At 37.6% G+C, this 16,302-nt stretch overlaps 1 protein-coding gene across 3 annotated transcripts in view; it reads right to left on the reverse strand.

Moving 5' to 3' along the window:
* ARHGAP27 (Rho GTPase activating protein 27) overlaps positions 1-16,302 on the reverse strand; it is a 244,516-nt gene that overhangs the window by 57,024 nt on the left and 171,190 nt on the right. For all 3 annotated transcript variants that reach the window (XM_053699608.1, XM_053699609.1, XM_053699610.1), the window contains one exon: positions 2,791-2,886. In XM_053699608.1, coding sequence (XP_053555583.1) covers positions 2,791-2,886 — 96 coding nt within the window. The remainder of the gene's footprint in view (positions 1-2,790; positions 2,887-16,302) is intronic.

The following is a 16,302-nucleotide window of genomic DNA, read 5'->3' on the forward strand; positions in this document are numbered from 1 at the left end:
ATAAAAAATATACATTTTAATATATTTATATTAATGTTATATTAATGTAGTTTCTCCCAGATACAGTTTCGTACAGCTGCACTGAATAAGGTAGATAACCCCCTTATCAGTACATCTAATGGTATCCCTAATTATGAATTTCTCATTAGTAATACTAGATTAAAACTCTGATTTTAGAGCTGTAGCGACACGATCTGCAACAATGGCAGGGGAAGAAGCCATTTACTTCATTTCCTAATAGGTCTTTTTGTATAGTGTGAGAATTTTTACTTTTAAACTCGCTAGGGGCTAAGATCGTTTTCAAATTACTGGCTCGTCTATAAATAAACTTGGGTCTTATAGATAGTTTGTCTCCTCTAATTGGGCCTTCTCTGACAAGATGCCAATGCTTATTTATTATCTTCTCTATTTTCTTGTATTCCCCATTGTAATTTGTGATGAACGGCACTATGAGGTTAACCTCTTCTGAGTCTAATATGTTATTTCTAGATGTTTCTTTATATTGTAGTAGGCCATCTCTCTCTATTTGTCTCACTTGTTCAATGTCTCTGGTAATGGTTATTTCATTATAACCCCTATCAAGAATCTTTTACTTAGAATTCTAGCTTGTTCTTCATACTCAATCAGCTTTGAACAGTTTTTCCTCACTCTAAGGAATTGCACTTTCTGTATATTTTCCTTCCATTTTGCAAGATGACAACTATTAGCATGAATAACATTGTTCGAATCTACTTTTTTTTAAAAAAGTTTTGGTGTTGAAATTGTTTGACTCAATTTCTATATCTAAGTCCGGAGAATATATTCTTTCTTTACTAAATTTCATAGGTAAATTTTAACCCCTTGTTATTCTGATTAATTTCACCAAAGAAATCCAACAGATTTTTTTTTACTGCCTTTCCAGATGATACGAATGTCATCTATGTACCTTTTATATGTCACCAGGTATTTCACCAAACTACACGACCCTAGGAAATCCGATTCCCAGTTTCCCATAAATAGGTTTGCGTAGCTTGGTGCAAACCTGGTGCCCATATCAGTCCCTTTAGTTTGAACATACATCTTGCTATTGAATGAGAAGATGTTATTTTCTAATATAAACTGGATACTGTCCAAGATTAAATCCTTTTGTTCTTTACTGATTTCTTTATCGTGTTTCAAATATTTGGAAATTGCCTCAAGTCCTAAGGTATGTTCAATGTTGGTGTAAAAGGAGGTAACATCACAGGTAGCAAGGAGAATATCACCTTCTATTTTGGCGTTATTAAGAATCTGAAGTACCTGTGTGGAGTCTTTAAGAAATTACGTAAGTATCTTCACATATTTATGTAGATATTTGTCTATGTATTGTGATAAGTTGGATGTTACAGAGTTGATTCCTGATATAATAGATCGACCCGGGGGTTGTTTAGGTATTTTTGTATTTTGGGGTGAAAATAGAATATGGGGATTCTAGGAAATTTTAGGGTAAGGAAATCAAATTATTTAGCATTAAGAATGCCTATCACATGTGCTTTCTCTAGGTGATTGTGTAATAGAATGGTATCCACTCTGGTTGGACCTCTTTTTTATTCTTTATTTGTGGTGGTATTGCTAAGAAGTCTATCTGCTTCTGATAAATAATAAGATCTGTTCATAACAACCACACCTCCTCTCTTATCTGCTGGTTTAATGATTATGTGGTGGTTGTCTTTCAGTTGTTTTAAAGCTTCATTTTCTGATTTGTTCAGGTTTCTTGGTAGTCTCTATTTTCACATCTTTCTACATCTGTCAGTACTGATTCCTCAAAGAGTTCTATGTTATTTCCCTTGTCATTAGTTGGATAGAGCCTTGATTTCGTTCAGTCTGTGTGAATGAATTTATCTGTAATTAGTCGGTTCCTATTGGGTTCAATGGAATTTTTTTTAGGAAATATCTTTTCAGTGTAAATTTTCTAATGAACTGCTGCACATTAATATGTGTCTCAAATTTGTTCATGTTTGATGTCAGTGCAAAGGATAAACCTAGACCTAGTAATCTTTTTTCCTCTTCTTTCAGGGTATAGCTACTAATGTTGAATACACTATTGTCAGTTGATTCTGTCTATCTCTTGTCTCTCCTTTCTCTCGGTTTCTTTGGGTATTCTATTCCTTCCTCCTCTCTTTCCTCTATGTGTAGGCAGAGTGTGACTACCTCCCATGTGCAGTGCCAGTGCAAGGTAACGTTTATTTTTAATAAAGAAGTGTCATTTATTTCTCAGACATATATCCTTCAACTTGTATTAAAGGGACAGTCAAGTCCAAAGAAACACTTTCATGTTTCAAATAGGGCATGTAATTTTAAACAACTTTCCAATTTACTTTTATTACCAATATTTTTATTTCCTGCTTTGTTCTCTTGGTATTCTTAATTGAAAGCTAAACATAGAAAGGCTCATATGATAATTTCTAAGCCCTTGAAGGTCTCCTCTTATAACATGCTTTTTTTATTTGCTTTTCACAACAAGGGATAGCTAGTTCATGTGAGCCATATAGATAACATTGTGATCATGCCCGTGGCTTGTGGCAGACACTGCACTAATTGGCATGAAAGTCAATAGATAATAAATAAAATGTCATGTGATCAGGGGGCTGTCAGAAGATGATTAGATACAAGTTAATCACAGAGGTAAAAAGTATATTAATATAACAGTGTTGGTTATGCAAAACTGCTGAATGGGTATTAAAGGGATTATCCATCTTTTCAAATAACAAACATTCTGGTGTTGACTGTCCCTTTAATACCTCAATTTAGTCTGGCATTCATGTTCCTCACCTCTGTCTGTCTACTTGCAATGTGCCAGGTGCTCACATTCTTGTTGTCTGAGTCAGATTCACTCCGTGCCCTGTAGGGGTCAGGTGGATAATTTATCTATAGAAAAAGAGAAAAATAATGGTTATGGTTTGTGCTGGACAGCAGTGTAACCACTCAGATAAATAGGAGTTGTTACGCTACGAAAGGCAACCTCCTGTATCACAGCCATCTGCAGACAGAGGGATTCCAAACGGGAACATTGCTGAAGAGGCTTAGGGTGGAGCAGTAGATGCATAGGGGCAGCACCACAAAAATCAGGGCACAAAAATAAGGAGGAAAGAGCATGAACTTGTTAGTACACTTTACTCTAAAACAAATTCCCAGAATATTATCAGAATGATAATAAAATACATTTGACTCAATTAACTGTGGGACAAAAATAAGTTTTCTTTTGACTATTAATCATTTTTTTGTTCTATTCTCTTTTTTTTTCTTACAACTTTCAATTGACTCTAAGGTATCCATCTATCAGCCAGGAAAAACAGGAGCGTTGCTTAAAGGTATAGGAAAGTCAAAATTAAACTATCATGATTCAGACAGAGCATGTCATTTTAAGACACTTTTAAATTCACTTCTATTTCAAATGTGCTTCCTTTTCTTGGTGCCCCTTGTTGAAAAAGAATACTGACCTATCCTACACTAGTTGGAGCTATTTGCTGATTGGTGCCTGTACACATTTGTCTCTTGTGATTGGGTAACTAGATGTGTTCAACTAGCTGACAGCAGTGCAATGCTGTTCCTTCAGCAAAGGATAACAAGATAATGAAGCAAATTTGATAATAGAAGTAAATTGGAAGGTTGTTTAAAATTGTTCTATCCAAATCATGAAAAATTGTGGGTTTCCTGTCCCTTTAAGATAGAATATGTTGCACTGTGAGTTTACATTGTTACTATGCTTTTAAGAAACAGTGAAAACCATTTGAGTCACTTTAATAATTTCCAGAGTCACCAGTGTTCTGATTTTTTAATATATATATTTTTTTATATATCTATCTATCTCTATCTATCTATCTATCTATCTATCTATCTATCTATATATATATATATATATATATGTGTGTGTGTGTGTGTGTGACAAGATATGGGGTAGAGATAGCGCTGATCAAAGGGGATCCTAGAGATGGGTATTATATAATTATGGTAAAAAACTCCTGCCCAGATATGTAGCAGTTTAAGGTAAGGAGCAAATAAATATATATGTCCCTAAAAGATTTGTAAAAGTATATGTATAGGATGGTTATCTCAATAATACACATATAAATACAATTTATGGCAATAAAATAAACCAAAATGAATATTAGTCCATTAGATATAATTACACCATGGATATCCGGTAGGTATAGCACTTACTAGAACAAACCTCAATCATATGGAGGTAAGTTGCCGCATCTACAAGTGGGAAACTTCCGGTAATGTCAGGTGGAGTAAATGCATTTGCAAATGTAAAGAGAAGAATCCATGTTTAAATAAATTCAAGATGGTGGAAATTCTGCAAAAATGACCACCATTCAGAACATGTGACCATTTTTTTTAAAGACTACACATTATAGAAATAGCCAAAATAAACCAAGCTTCTGGCTCTCAAAATCTCAACAGAACTTCCCTAGCTCCTAGATTAATATGAAAAAATTATACACATACAGCTATACTACAGATATGTGATTGTAGAATATTTTCTAACAAACTAACTTTCTTGCTTCACTATAATGAGGAACTGACCCAGTACTATAGTAAATTATGTCTCCACAATTAATTTTTTAATAAAAATTAGGTGCAAAGTTTAACTTTCATAAATAAGCCATTGGCTAAAATCTATTTTAACTAAAGGGTAAGTACACTATGCTTGATGTCAGAAAGGTGTGGTACAGGTCAAACCGACACACGTACTACATATAATAAAAGCAGAGACATTTTCTTAGTAACACAAGCATCACATATACAGTAACAGTAAATCTGGTACATTTATATGGCTATATCTGCGCTCACACTGTTTAGTGCTACCAAACATATATGCATGTTTTACGGATGTTGTTCTGGTTTATTCTTCACTAGGTAATACATTCCAGTATTTTTATATTCAGAAAATAATGTTCTGATGATAATTTCATATCTATTTTTGTTTCCTTTTGATGAGGTTACACCTGGTTAATTATTTACAGCCTCTTACATGAAATCTTTAACTTCCTTGTAAAGATTGGATTGTGATATTTAGGATTTTATAGGTTGCTCATTACAAACAAATTCTGGTTATATCGACCCAGACTACAAACTTCAGACTAGATTTCAAATTTTGGTGATCATTTGGTGACAAAATTGATGAATATTTGCATCCTTGTTCTCCCCCACTACCCACTTTCATTTGTTTCCGGCCCCATTGATAGAAATACACTAAAAGTGGAGAAAATCACTTCTAATCAGATTGCTATAATTTTAGGGAACATGATCTTTTTAACTGATACAAATCTTTAGATCATTGTTTGGCTTATTCATGGTTCTATGTTTGCATCTGAGCTTAGTTGTCTCTGTCTCGTGTAACTTGATCATTTTCAATAATAATAATAAAAAAATAAAAAAGTACCATTTTTATGCTACATCTACTTTAATGTGTTGAAAGAAAAAAAAAAAGATACTTTAAAGGGACAGTCTACAACAGAATTTTTATTGTTTTAAAAGATAGATAATCCATTTATTACCCATTCCCCAGTTTTGCATAACCAACACAGTTACTTTTAACCTCTATGATTATCTTGTATCTAAGGCTCTGCAAACTGCCCCTTTATTTCAGTTCTTTTGACAGACTTGCAGTCTATCCAATCAGTGCCTGCTCCCAGATAACTTCACGTGCACGAGAACAGTGTTATCTATATGAAATACGTGAACTAACACCCTCTAGTGGTGAAAAACTGTTAAAATGCAATCTGAAAAGAGGTGGCCTTCAAGGTCTAAGAAATTAGCATATGAACCTCCTAGGTTAAGCTTTCAACTAAGAATACCAAGAGAACAAAGCAAAATTGGTGATAAAAGTAAATTGTTTAAAATTATATGCTCTATCTGAATCATGAAAGTTTATTTTGGCCTAGACTGTCCCTTTAAGCATCATGTTGTGTGCCCTATTTACTCCATTGATTGCAGATAGATTTCCAGCAAGCAGATGTAAAATTTGTATATAGCATGCTTAGGCATGGATTTTTTAAACAGTTATTTCAGATACAGCTGCCTGAGGTGTAAGAAATTGCATGTGTGTATTGTTTGATTGTGAAGCAGTTGTCACTACATAGGTCTGTAACTTCTGACATAACTCTTGAATTTTAATTATGTGTGTCTATATTTCAAGTTTTCCCTATACACTTCATTTTGAATAACTCTGTATATAGCTAACTGGTTTAAAGTTGTCAAATGCTGCTTCAGTCCTGTGGTCCCACCTGACTTTCCTATCTGCCACCTCTGTCATATGCTGCTTGGGTCCCGTGGTCCCACCTGACTTTATGTGCCACCTCTGTCATATGCTGCTTGGGTCCCGTGGTCCCACCTGACTTTATGTGCCACCTCTGTCATATGCTGCTTGGGTCCCGTGGTCCCACCTGACTTTATGTGCCACCTCTGTCATATGCTGCTTGGGTCCCGTGGTCCCACCTGACTATGTGCCACCTCTGTCATATGCTGCTTGGGTCCCGTGGTCCCACCTGACTTTCTTATGTGCCACCTCTGTCATATGATGCTTGGGTCCGGTGGTCACACCTGACTTTATGTGCCACCTCTGTCATATGCTGCTTGGGTCCCGTGGTCCCACCTGACTATGTGCCACCTCTGTCATATGCTGCTTGGGTCCCATGGTCCCACCTGACTTTATGTGCCACCTCTGTCATATGCTGCTTGGGTCCCGTGGTCCCACCTGACTATGTGCCACCTCTGTCATATGCTGCTTGGGTCCCATGGTCCCACCTGACTTTCTTATGTGCCACCTCTGTCATATGCTGCTTGGGTCCGGTGGTCCCATCTGACTTTATGTGCCACCTCTGTCATATGCTGCTTGGGTCCCGTGGTCCCACCTGACTATGTGCAACCTCTGTCATATGCTGCTTGGGTCCCATGGTCCCACCTGACTTTATGTGCCACCTCTGTCATATGCTGCTTGGGTCCGGTGGTCCCATCTGACTTTATGTGCCACCTCTGTCATATGCTGCTTGGGTCCCGTGGTCCCACCTGACTTTCTTATGTGCCACCTCTGTCATATGCTGCTTGGGTCCCGTGGTCCCACCTGACTTTATGTGCCACCTCTTTTCATATGCTGCTTGGGTCCCGTGGTCCCACCTGACTATGTGCCACCTCTGTCATATGCTGCTTGGGTCCCGTGGTCCCACCTGACTTTCTTATGTGCCACCTCTGTCATATGATGCTTGGGTCCGGTGGTCACACCTGACTTTATGTGCCACCTCTGTCATATGCTGCTTGGGTCCCGTGGTCCCACCTGACTATGTGCCACCTCTGTCATATGCTGCTTGGGTCCCATGGTCCCACCTGACTTTATGTGCCACCTCTGTCATATGCTGCTTGGGTCCCGTGGTCCCACCTGACTATGTGCCACCTCTGTCATATGCTGCTTGGGTCCCATGGTCCCACCTGACTTTCTTATGTGCCACCTCTGTCATATGCTGCTTGGGTCCGGTGGTCCCATCTGACTTTATGTGCCACCTCTGTCATATGCTGCTTGGGTCCCGTGGTCCCACCTGACTATGTGCAACCTCTGTCATATGCTGCTTGGGTCCCATGGTCCCACCTGACTTTATGTGCCACCTCTGTCATATGCTGCTTGGGTCCGGTGGTCCCATCTGACTTTATGTGCCACCTCTGTCATATGCTGCTTGGGTCCCGTGGTCCCACCTGACTTTCTTATGTGCCACCTCTGTCATATGCTGCTTGGGTCCCGTGGTCCCACCTGACTTTATGTGCCACCTCTTTTCATATGCTGCTTGGGTCCCGTGGTCCCAATGCCCTACCCTATTCTAAAATAAAAATAGAAAAGCTATTTTACCTTACCAGCCCTTAAAAGGGCCTTTTGCGGAGCATGCCCCAAATAATTCAGCTCTTTTGCCTGTAAAAAAAAAACATACAATACCCCCCCAATATTACAACCCACCACCCACATACCCCTAATGGTCCCACCTGACTTTATGTGCAACCTCTGTCATATGCTGCTTGGGTCCCGTGGTCCCACCTGACTTTATGTGCAACCTCTGTCATATGCTGCTTGGGTCCCATGGTCCCACCTGACTTTATGTGCCACCTCTGTCATATGCTGCTTGGGTCCCGTGGTCCCACCTGACTTTCTTATGTGCCACCTCTGTCATATGCTGTGTGACTCTAGTGGCCCCACCATGTACAGTTTAGTGATGCCATTTGTATTTGGCTATCTGCAAGCCGGGCAATATAAACCATAATTACTTCTTCCAACTATTTGGAACCTTTACTGATGGGTATATTTGCCACACTATATGTTTTTAAAAATGTTATCTATCTTGTATTTAATGTTAGGCACATAATTTTATTTCCTGTTGAATACAATTTAACAAGATACTGGTCCCATAATAAAAATGAACATGAAAATGCAATAGCACTTACACAGAATTTCACATGAGCAGTAGATTTGTTTTTCTGACAAATGAAACATTTCTTCTATTTCTCTGCCCCCTGTATTATGTGACAGCTATCATACAATGATCCAAACTCAGGCATACACTGTAGACTCTTGCACATGCTCAGTGAAGCTGTTGCCTCAGAAAGTGTGCATATAAAAAGCATGTTTTATCTGGATCATGAAATAAAATGTTAGACATTTTTTTGCACTGTTTCTTTACAGTAATTACAAGTTGTTTAGTGACTGTCTGTACCTATGTGAGCTAGTTTTTAAACTTGAGGAATTTGGAACCACATGCACAGCTTTATATAACATAGTTAACAATCAGTGCTGATTATAAAATCTAACTTTATGAGTTGCAAATTCAAGACATACCAGTTTCAGTCAGCCTTTGAGAAATTGTGGGAGATATTTGTTTAAAAATTCAGTATAGAGATCAATGCTATTAAACAATGATGTTTTCCATGAAACTATTGCTTAATTTGATAGGACCCTTAAAAAAGGTCTGCAATTGAACATCTATAAATCTTATTTGAATAATGTTGAAGTTTTACACTTCACAGAAAGAAAAAACAAAAAACATACTGGTTTAATTAAAGGGACATGAAACCCTTAAATTCTCTGACGATTTGGATAGAGCAAACAATTTTAAAACAACTTTCCAATTCACTTATATTATCAAATTTTCTTAATTCTCTTGCTATCCTTTGCTAGTAATGCAATACAACTACTTCAGCAGTTAGCTAAACACACCTAGCTAGCCAATCACAAGAGACAAATGTGTGCAGGCACGAATCAGCAGTTAGCTCCCACTAGTGTAGAATATTTGCGTATTCTTTTTCAGCAAGAGTTACCAAGAGAACGAAGCACTTCTGAAAATAGACGTGAAATTAAAAGTGTATTAAAATTGCTTGCTCTACCTGAATCATGCAAGTTTAATTTTGACTTTCCTATCCCTTTATCTAAGAAGGGAGGTATTTTACTTGGAGGAGAGCTAAATAGCGCTGATTCAAAAACGTAGCAATGTTGAGACGCACAAACCACATACATTTTTAGTAGTTATGAAACATTTATAAATAATGCAAAATATGCCCTTATTTTATTCATCTGAATCAAGTATTCTATTCCTTACCTAAAAAAAAAAACCCTATACAGCTCTGCAGCATTTGCATCTGGCAAAAAAATAATCTCAGTACAAAGCATTTAGCAAGATTGTTTTGATCATATTGAGCATAAACAAAAACAAAGGATCATGGGCATATCTAATTATCAAAGAAGGGATTAAAGATGGAAAAACATTTCATGGTAACACTGATCCTTCCAGCCCTAGAGGGCAAAGTGATACATCCTTTGAAAATGTTTTGTATTGTTAAGGCAATCCTGAAACTAACCCCTTATAAACAGACAAAGTGACCTGCAGAAACCGCTTATTGGTCACGTTCAGTCAGAAAATGTTTCATGGCTAAGTCCTAAACTGTGCCAGATGTTAGTACTACTAGTGAGAATTAGCCCAGCAGTAGTCAAGGAAAACAACTTTATAGGAAACTTCCCTAACCAGGTTTAAGAGGTAAGAAAGGAAATTAATGAATGTTGCAAGTTATGCCATTTAAAAATGTCAAAAGTGTACATTTTTAACAAAGGAAAAGAAAGTGTAGGGTTGCCTGGCACCTAAGGGTTAATGCATTTAGGAGCTGAGTAAGTGTGTGTGTTTTGCAACAGTGTTGCTAGTTAGGGGAGGTGGAGTTTCTTGCCTTACAGGAAGAAGTCGGAAGTTCAACCACCCTTTTTCTTCTGGACTCAAAAAGATTCCCACTATCCACCCCTTTTTTTTGCTGTTGCAAATTGGTTGGAAATTCTATTAAAAGGCTTCTGAGAGTCTTTCTGGGGCCTGAGGAGGGTTAGTCAACCTGGCTCTGTAAGACCTATGACTGTTTTTTCACTCCCTGAGTTTAATATGCTGCACAACTAGCTGGCCTGGGACCTGCTGGTTTGGAGCCGTTTGGTTGACATTGGACCCTAGCTGGGTGGTTGATCGGGGCCTTATCTTTAAGTTAAAGAGTTTATGCCAGATGTTCTGTACTTGACAATAAAAACAACCCGCAGGTCTTAAACTTCCAATCTCTGGGTCTGCGTCTTAATTTACTGTTTATTATGACTGTTAAGGTTTGGGTTTTAAGTGTAGTTAAACTTAGGAATGATGGGGCATTTCATCTCTCAGGGCTGACAAATGTTTTAGGTTACTAACAATGTTACTTATCTTTAGGGCTGGGTAAACATTGGAATTTTGACTTTTGAATTGTAAAACAAAATAGTTTTTTTTCTACTTAAAGGGACAGTCTAGTCAAAATTAAACTTTCTTGATTCAGATAGGGCATGCCATATTAAACAACTTTCCAATTTACTTTTATGATCAAACTTACTTTGTTCCCTTGGTATTCTTTGTTGTAAACTAAACCTAGGTAGCTCATATGCTGCTAGACACTGTTAGTTCATGTGTGCCATATAGATAACATTGAGCTCACTCCCGTAGAGCTATTAGTCAGCACTGATTGGCTAAAATGCAAGTCTGTCAAAAAAAACTGAGATAAGGGGGCAGTCTGCAGAGGCTTAGATACAAGGTAATCACAGAGGTAAAAAGTATATTAATATAACTGTGTAGGTTATGCAAAACTGGGGAATGGGTAATAAAAGGGATTATCTGTTTTTTTAAACAAACATTCTGGAGTAGACTGTCCCTTTAAATACACATGCAACAAACACAACTACCAAAAAGTAACAGGGAATGTATAATCAAGTATATTGTTTCCACATGAATCAAGTAAATAATTAATTCCTACCAGCTTTTAACCACCCATCTTATGTCTTAATTACAAATTAGAAAACATTTTTAAATCAGTGTTTAATCATTGAAAGCTTATTTAAACTGAAACTATATTATTTAAAGTGCATTTATTATTAATAAAATAAACAGAGAGAAAGAAAGAAAAACTATTGAACCCCAGAGAGCCCATGCATTTGTTTCTGACTTGTTATGTTGAGAAAACAACTTATTTTCTTATACTGACAATTATTATATATTTTTTTTAAATAAAATATAAATATATAAAATATTAAATTATGGTGTTTTGGGAAGGTGAACAAACGATAAAAAAGGGCCAACAAGGTTTGGGTTTGAAATTATTAAGGAATAATGCCATAGAAAATGACACAAAAACATTTTTTTATAAAAATGTCTGCTGAAAAAAAATAAAAAATTATAATTTGTGTGGGTACCTCAAATAAAAAGTTAATAGCTCCAGCACAGTGGGGGGTGAAAATTGCTCAGCAGCTTAGGGATTTATATCTGCTACCATCAGGGATGTGCCGTCACTTGTCAAAAATAACCAAAAAAAACCCATATTTTCTGACCTTAGTTGCAAATACATAAAGAGAGGCAGCGACCAGCTCAGACTCCCTAGATTGCTGAAACAACCTAGAAAGTGCTGTATGGAGCACCCGCCCACTGTCAGGAGTCACTTTTCATCATTAAGCCCATCATGAGAGCTGTCACACTTATGGCTTTTTCCTATCTCCCCCTTTGGAAGAGTGACAGTTCGTGTAAGAGAAGCACTGACAATCTGTGCTGTGGGCAGGAACTAATAAAAGAGGGAAATCTGGGAAGTAGAAATATAGTGCTACAACTGCCTTTCCCAGACATCCCAAGTCTCCCTGAAGTTCAGGGAGTCTCCCTGATTGTAATAGCGGCTCCCTGATGCCAGCAAATGGAGTGCAATCTCCCTGAAACTCCAAGTACTATGATCCAATGTGGCCCAAATCCGGAAAAGTGTTTCTTTAAGGAATGCCTTTAGTTGCTGGGACGTTATAGAACCCTCAAAGCATGCATCAGTAACCAAAAAGCCCTCACTGATTTTAATAAAATAAAACACAAATACTACCTTATTTACTGCACGTAATTAAACGTTGTATTCTAAAATATTTGAGCATTCAACAAGCGTACGATCACTGGAAAAAAGGTTTGTTGTATTTGGTTGTGCAATCAAGCTACTTTTTTTTTTAATGTGACTTTAGTGGGAAGCTACTTTAATGATAAGTCTCTATCTTATTTAGGGTATCAAGGTGTCCAATATATAACTGGGAGGGGGGGTGGTGGTGCAGAAGCCACCTCCCTGAAATGAGTTTTTGCAGGTTGGGATGTCTGCTTTCCACTAAAAATTGTGCACAACAATTGTTGTTTTGAGCGCAATGTCTGCAGCATCTGGAGAGGTAATTTTATTGCCTCTCTCCGCTTTGCGTGTTCTGTGTGGGTGGGGCTGGGTTCCACTTATACAGTTCCCCATGTAGAGGGCTGTTGGAGCATGCGAGTGTGAGTGTATGTCTGTGTTTTTGTGAGTGTGTGTTCACAGTGCAATTGTTTCCATGGGTGCGAGTGTGTCTCAGTGAGTATGTGTCCGTTTGTGCAAGTATTTCTGTAAATATGAGTGTTTGAGTGCTTGTGAGTGTGGGTCTCCGAATGTGCGTACGTTTGTGTATGCAAGTGTTTGTGAGTGCCTGGATGAGATATTAAAGTGGCGTTTCTATGGGGACTATATGCGCACAGTAGAGGAAAGCTCAATTATATATTAGAAACTAATCCAAAGTGCTTGATACATTACGATATTTAAAATAAAACTATCTTTAGACTTGTTCCCTTGATCTGAGTAAGGAAGGGAATAAAACTACACAGGTAACCTGTTGAGATTAGTTGAAAATTGCGTTAGATCTGTTTTCAAAACAGAGGGTTGAGTTGCTAATGGGACTGAATGTACTGAATGTTTAAATATAGTAATGTATCAAGCACTTTGGATCAGTTTCTAATATATAATTGAGCTTTCCTCTACTGTGCGCATATAGTCCCTATAGAAACACCACTTTATGTCTATAAACAGAACCATGCAACATAATCATCATAGATCACGTGTTCAACTTTTAGCCTATCAGGATACATATCCTATGTCATTAGCAAATCACCTATGTGATATATTTTTGACCAATTAGACACCTTCAACCGCAGCCAATAGATTTAACCGTAACAGTTTTTAAAGCAGAAAAACCAGCGGAAATACAATCAGTCTCTGACGAAGAAGGAACTAATACAGTGAAGCCTTCGAAACGCATAAGTTTCAGACAGAACTGTGCAGATTATAGCACACATCATAGAACTGTATTCAGTCTTTTCTATACAACACACAAACTTGGAATAGCGTGTGATCATTGAAGACAGCACTTGGCAGAATATAGCACATAGCTTAGTGCTGTACCCTGCTCCATATATACAACACACAATCTCAAAACAAACTGTGGACTTTTATTCAACTTCACCATACTGTGTAAAGTGGAGAATGCCATGTTATTTTTAACAAAAACTTGCAAACAGATTACCTCATATTACATTGAGGTCACTAAATGTAAGCAGGAATTTTATAGAGAGTTTGAGTTTATAATTAAAGTGTGTGTTAACGATATAACACTATTGTGGCTTGTTTTTCTGTTTTACTCCCACATGTATGCCCTACGTGGAAACATTGGATAAACTGGAGATTTCACCATACCCCAGAAACTTACCATACTTCAAGAATCACTAAAGGAACAGTTTAACCCTAGAGGGGAACGATCTACCATACAAGACTCCATGGAGAACAGTCTTTACAGAGGGAACCCTAGGAGAGTGGATACAGGAGAGAAAAAGTATATTCGGTGATACATCTGGATCCTAGAAGGGCTGGACCCTCAGTGCCTCCCTCTATTGCTTTGACCTTACCTCATTTTAATGGGGGTCAATCTTGTGAGTAGTTATTACTTAAATTCCTCTTCAGGATTTATTTATTTCCAGCACTCCAGTAGTCAAATGTCCAGTACAATTGTATTAGCATTATATGTATTGGTGCTAATCAAGATTGGAAACCATAGAGTGTATTTTCATATATATTTTTTATATGAATGTAACCATTTATCTGAATACATAAGAAATTGTATAATCATTGACCAGAAACTAAAAATGTATATACATATATATCTATGCTTCCATACAAGATATTTATATGCCCATATTTCCAGGCTTTTCTCACAATCATTGTTTGTTCCCTATAGATATTTCAGCTGTTTAAATATTACATTTTAACTATACCATATACATCCCAATCCAACTTCAGGAATAGCGCTATTACCTTATTCCACCCATCCTCTTTACACTCACATTCCATTTTGTATAGGTGGAGGACCTTGTCCACCACTTTTTACTATTTAAGGTTTAGCAGCTTCCTCCCTCCTGATAGTTCCTTGCCAACTAATTGTTATTAGCGCTTCCTAGGTTTTTTGCTTTTCGCTGTAATAGTGCCCCCAGTTCTCTTTTGTCACACACACACAATATATATATATATATATATATATATATTTATTTATTTATTTATTTAGAGAGTGTCAAATAGCCGGTAGCCCAGCACTCTAACCTTTGTTCACACACAGTGACCTGGGTGCAGTCCTCAATATGTAATAATATAGATACATGAAGGAGGGCACTCACAGGATTTAAATACTTGAATTATTTAATACAAACAAAGTACATGAATAATTGTTGACAACAATTATTCATGTACTTTGTATTAAATAATTCAAGTATTCAATCCTGTGAGTGCCCTCCCTTCTTCACGTATCTATATATATCCAGTATCTATCTATCTATCTATCTATCTATCTATATATACATACGCATACACACAGGTGGACGGATTTGCTTATAGGAGGAGTGTGTGTGTGTGTGTATATATATATATATATATATATATATATATATATATATATATTTATATACACATCAGTGTTCCCTCTAAGGCCAGTTTTGTGAGCGGCCCAGCAGTGAAACAGTTAATTAGATCAATTAGCAAACACTACACAATGCAGACTGCAAGGTGTGCCTCCCTTATTAACTGTTTCACTCCTGGGACACTCAAGAAACTGGCCTTAGAGGGAACACTGATATACATATATATACACATACACACACACATACGCATACATACATACACACACACACACATTTATTTATTCATTCATTCATTATAAAAAATGGAGCCATGGGAGCGGAAGTTCTGGTTTTAAGAATGGGGAAAGATAATATGGGTGTGTTTTTTGCGCACACACAGTCCAGGTGCCCCATGAGATTAATATGAAAAATTTTATCTGCATTAATTTTTCATTTATGAACAAGCTTGTGTGATGCACATTTTGTTTGGGTAAATGCCACTTGAAGAACAAGGAGTTCAACAGCAGCCTCCTATTCCTTTCTACCTAATTGCTTCACTGCTGTTTTGTTAGTAATTGCAACTTAGCAGATCATTGTACCAGGGACTCCTCCTGCTCTTCTATCTCCCTGGGCAAATCTTGTGGGAACCCCCCAGGGGTCCTGACCCACCAGTTTAGGAAGCACTTTTATAAGCAATTTACTTCTAACCAAGCGCTAGACCTTATCTAAATAGCTTTGGTGCACCGCTTTAAAGCATATACAGTACCTACATCAGAGTTTAACGGCCCTGCAGCCTATCTGTTCACCTCATACCCACACAAGGCACAAACAGCCCTACAGCCTCTGTCAGCCCCACATACACAAATCAGAAAACTAGCCCCACAGCCCACTATATGCTCTAGGCCACATCAGACCTCAGACTGCTGGTCCTGCAATCCCCAGCCACATGACAAGTCAGACCTTTGACACTAAAGCTTTTGCATGCACTGCCCTGCTGTTTTCCCTGTGCAGCATGCTGTCTCTTAACCACTTCACACAGGGCATGTGTATAGAGGCAGAG

Source organism: Bombina bombina, chromosome 1, assembly GCF_027579735.1.
Source record: "Bombina bombina isolate aBomBom1 chromosome 1, aBomBom1.pri, whole genome shotgun sequence".
In the NCBI taxonomy this organism is placed as follows: Eukaryota; Metazoa; Chordata; class Amphibia; order Anura; family Bombinatoridae; genus Bombina; species Bombina bombina.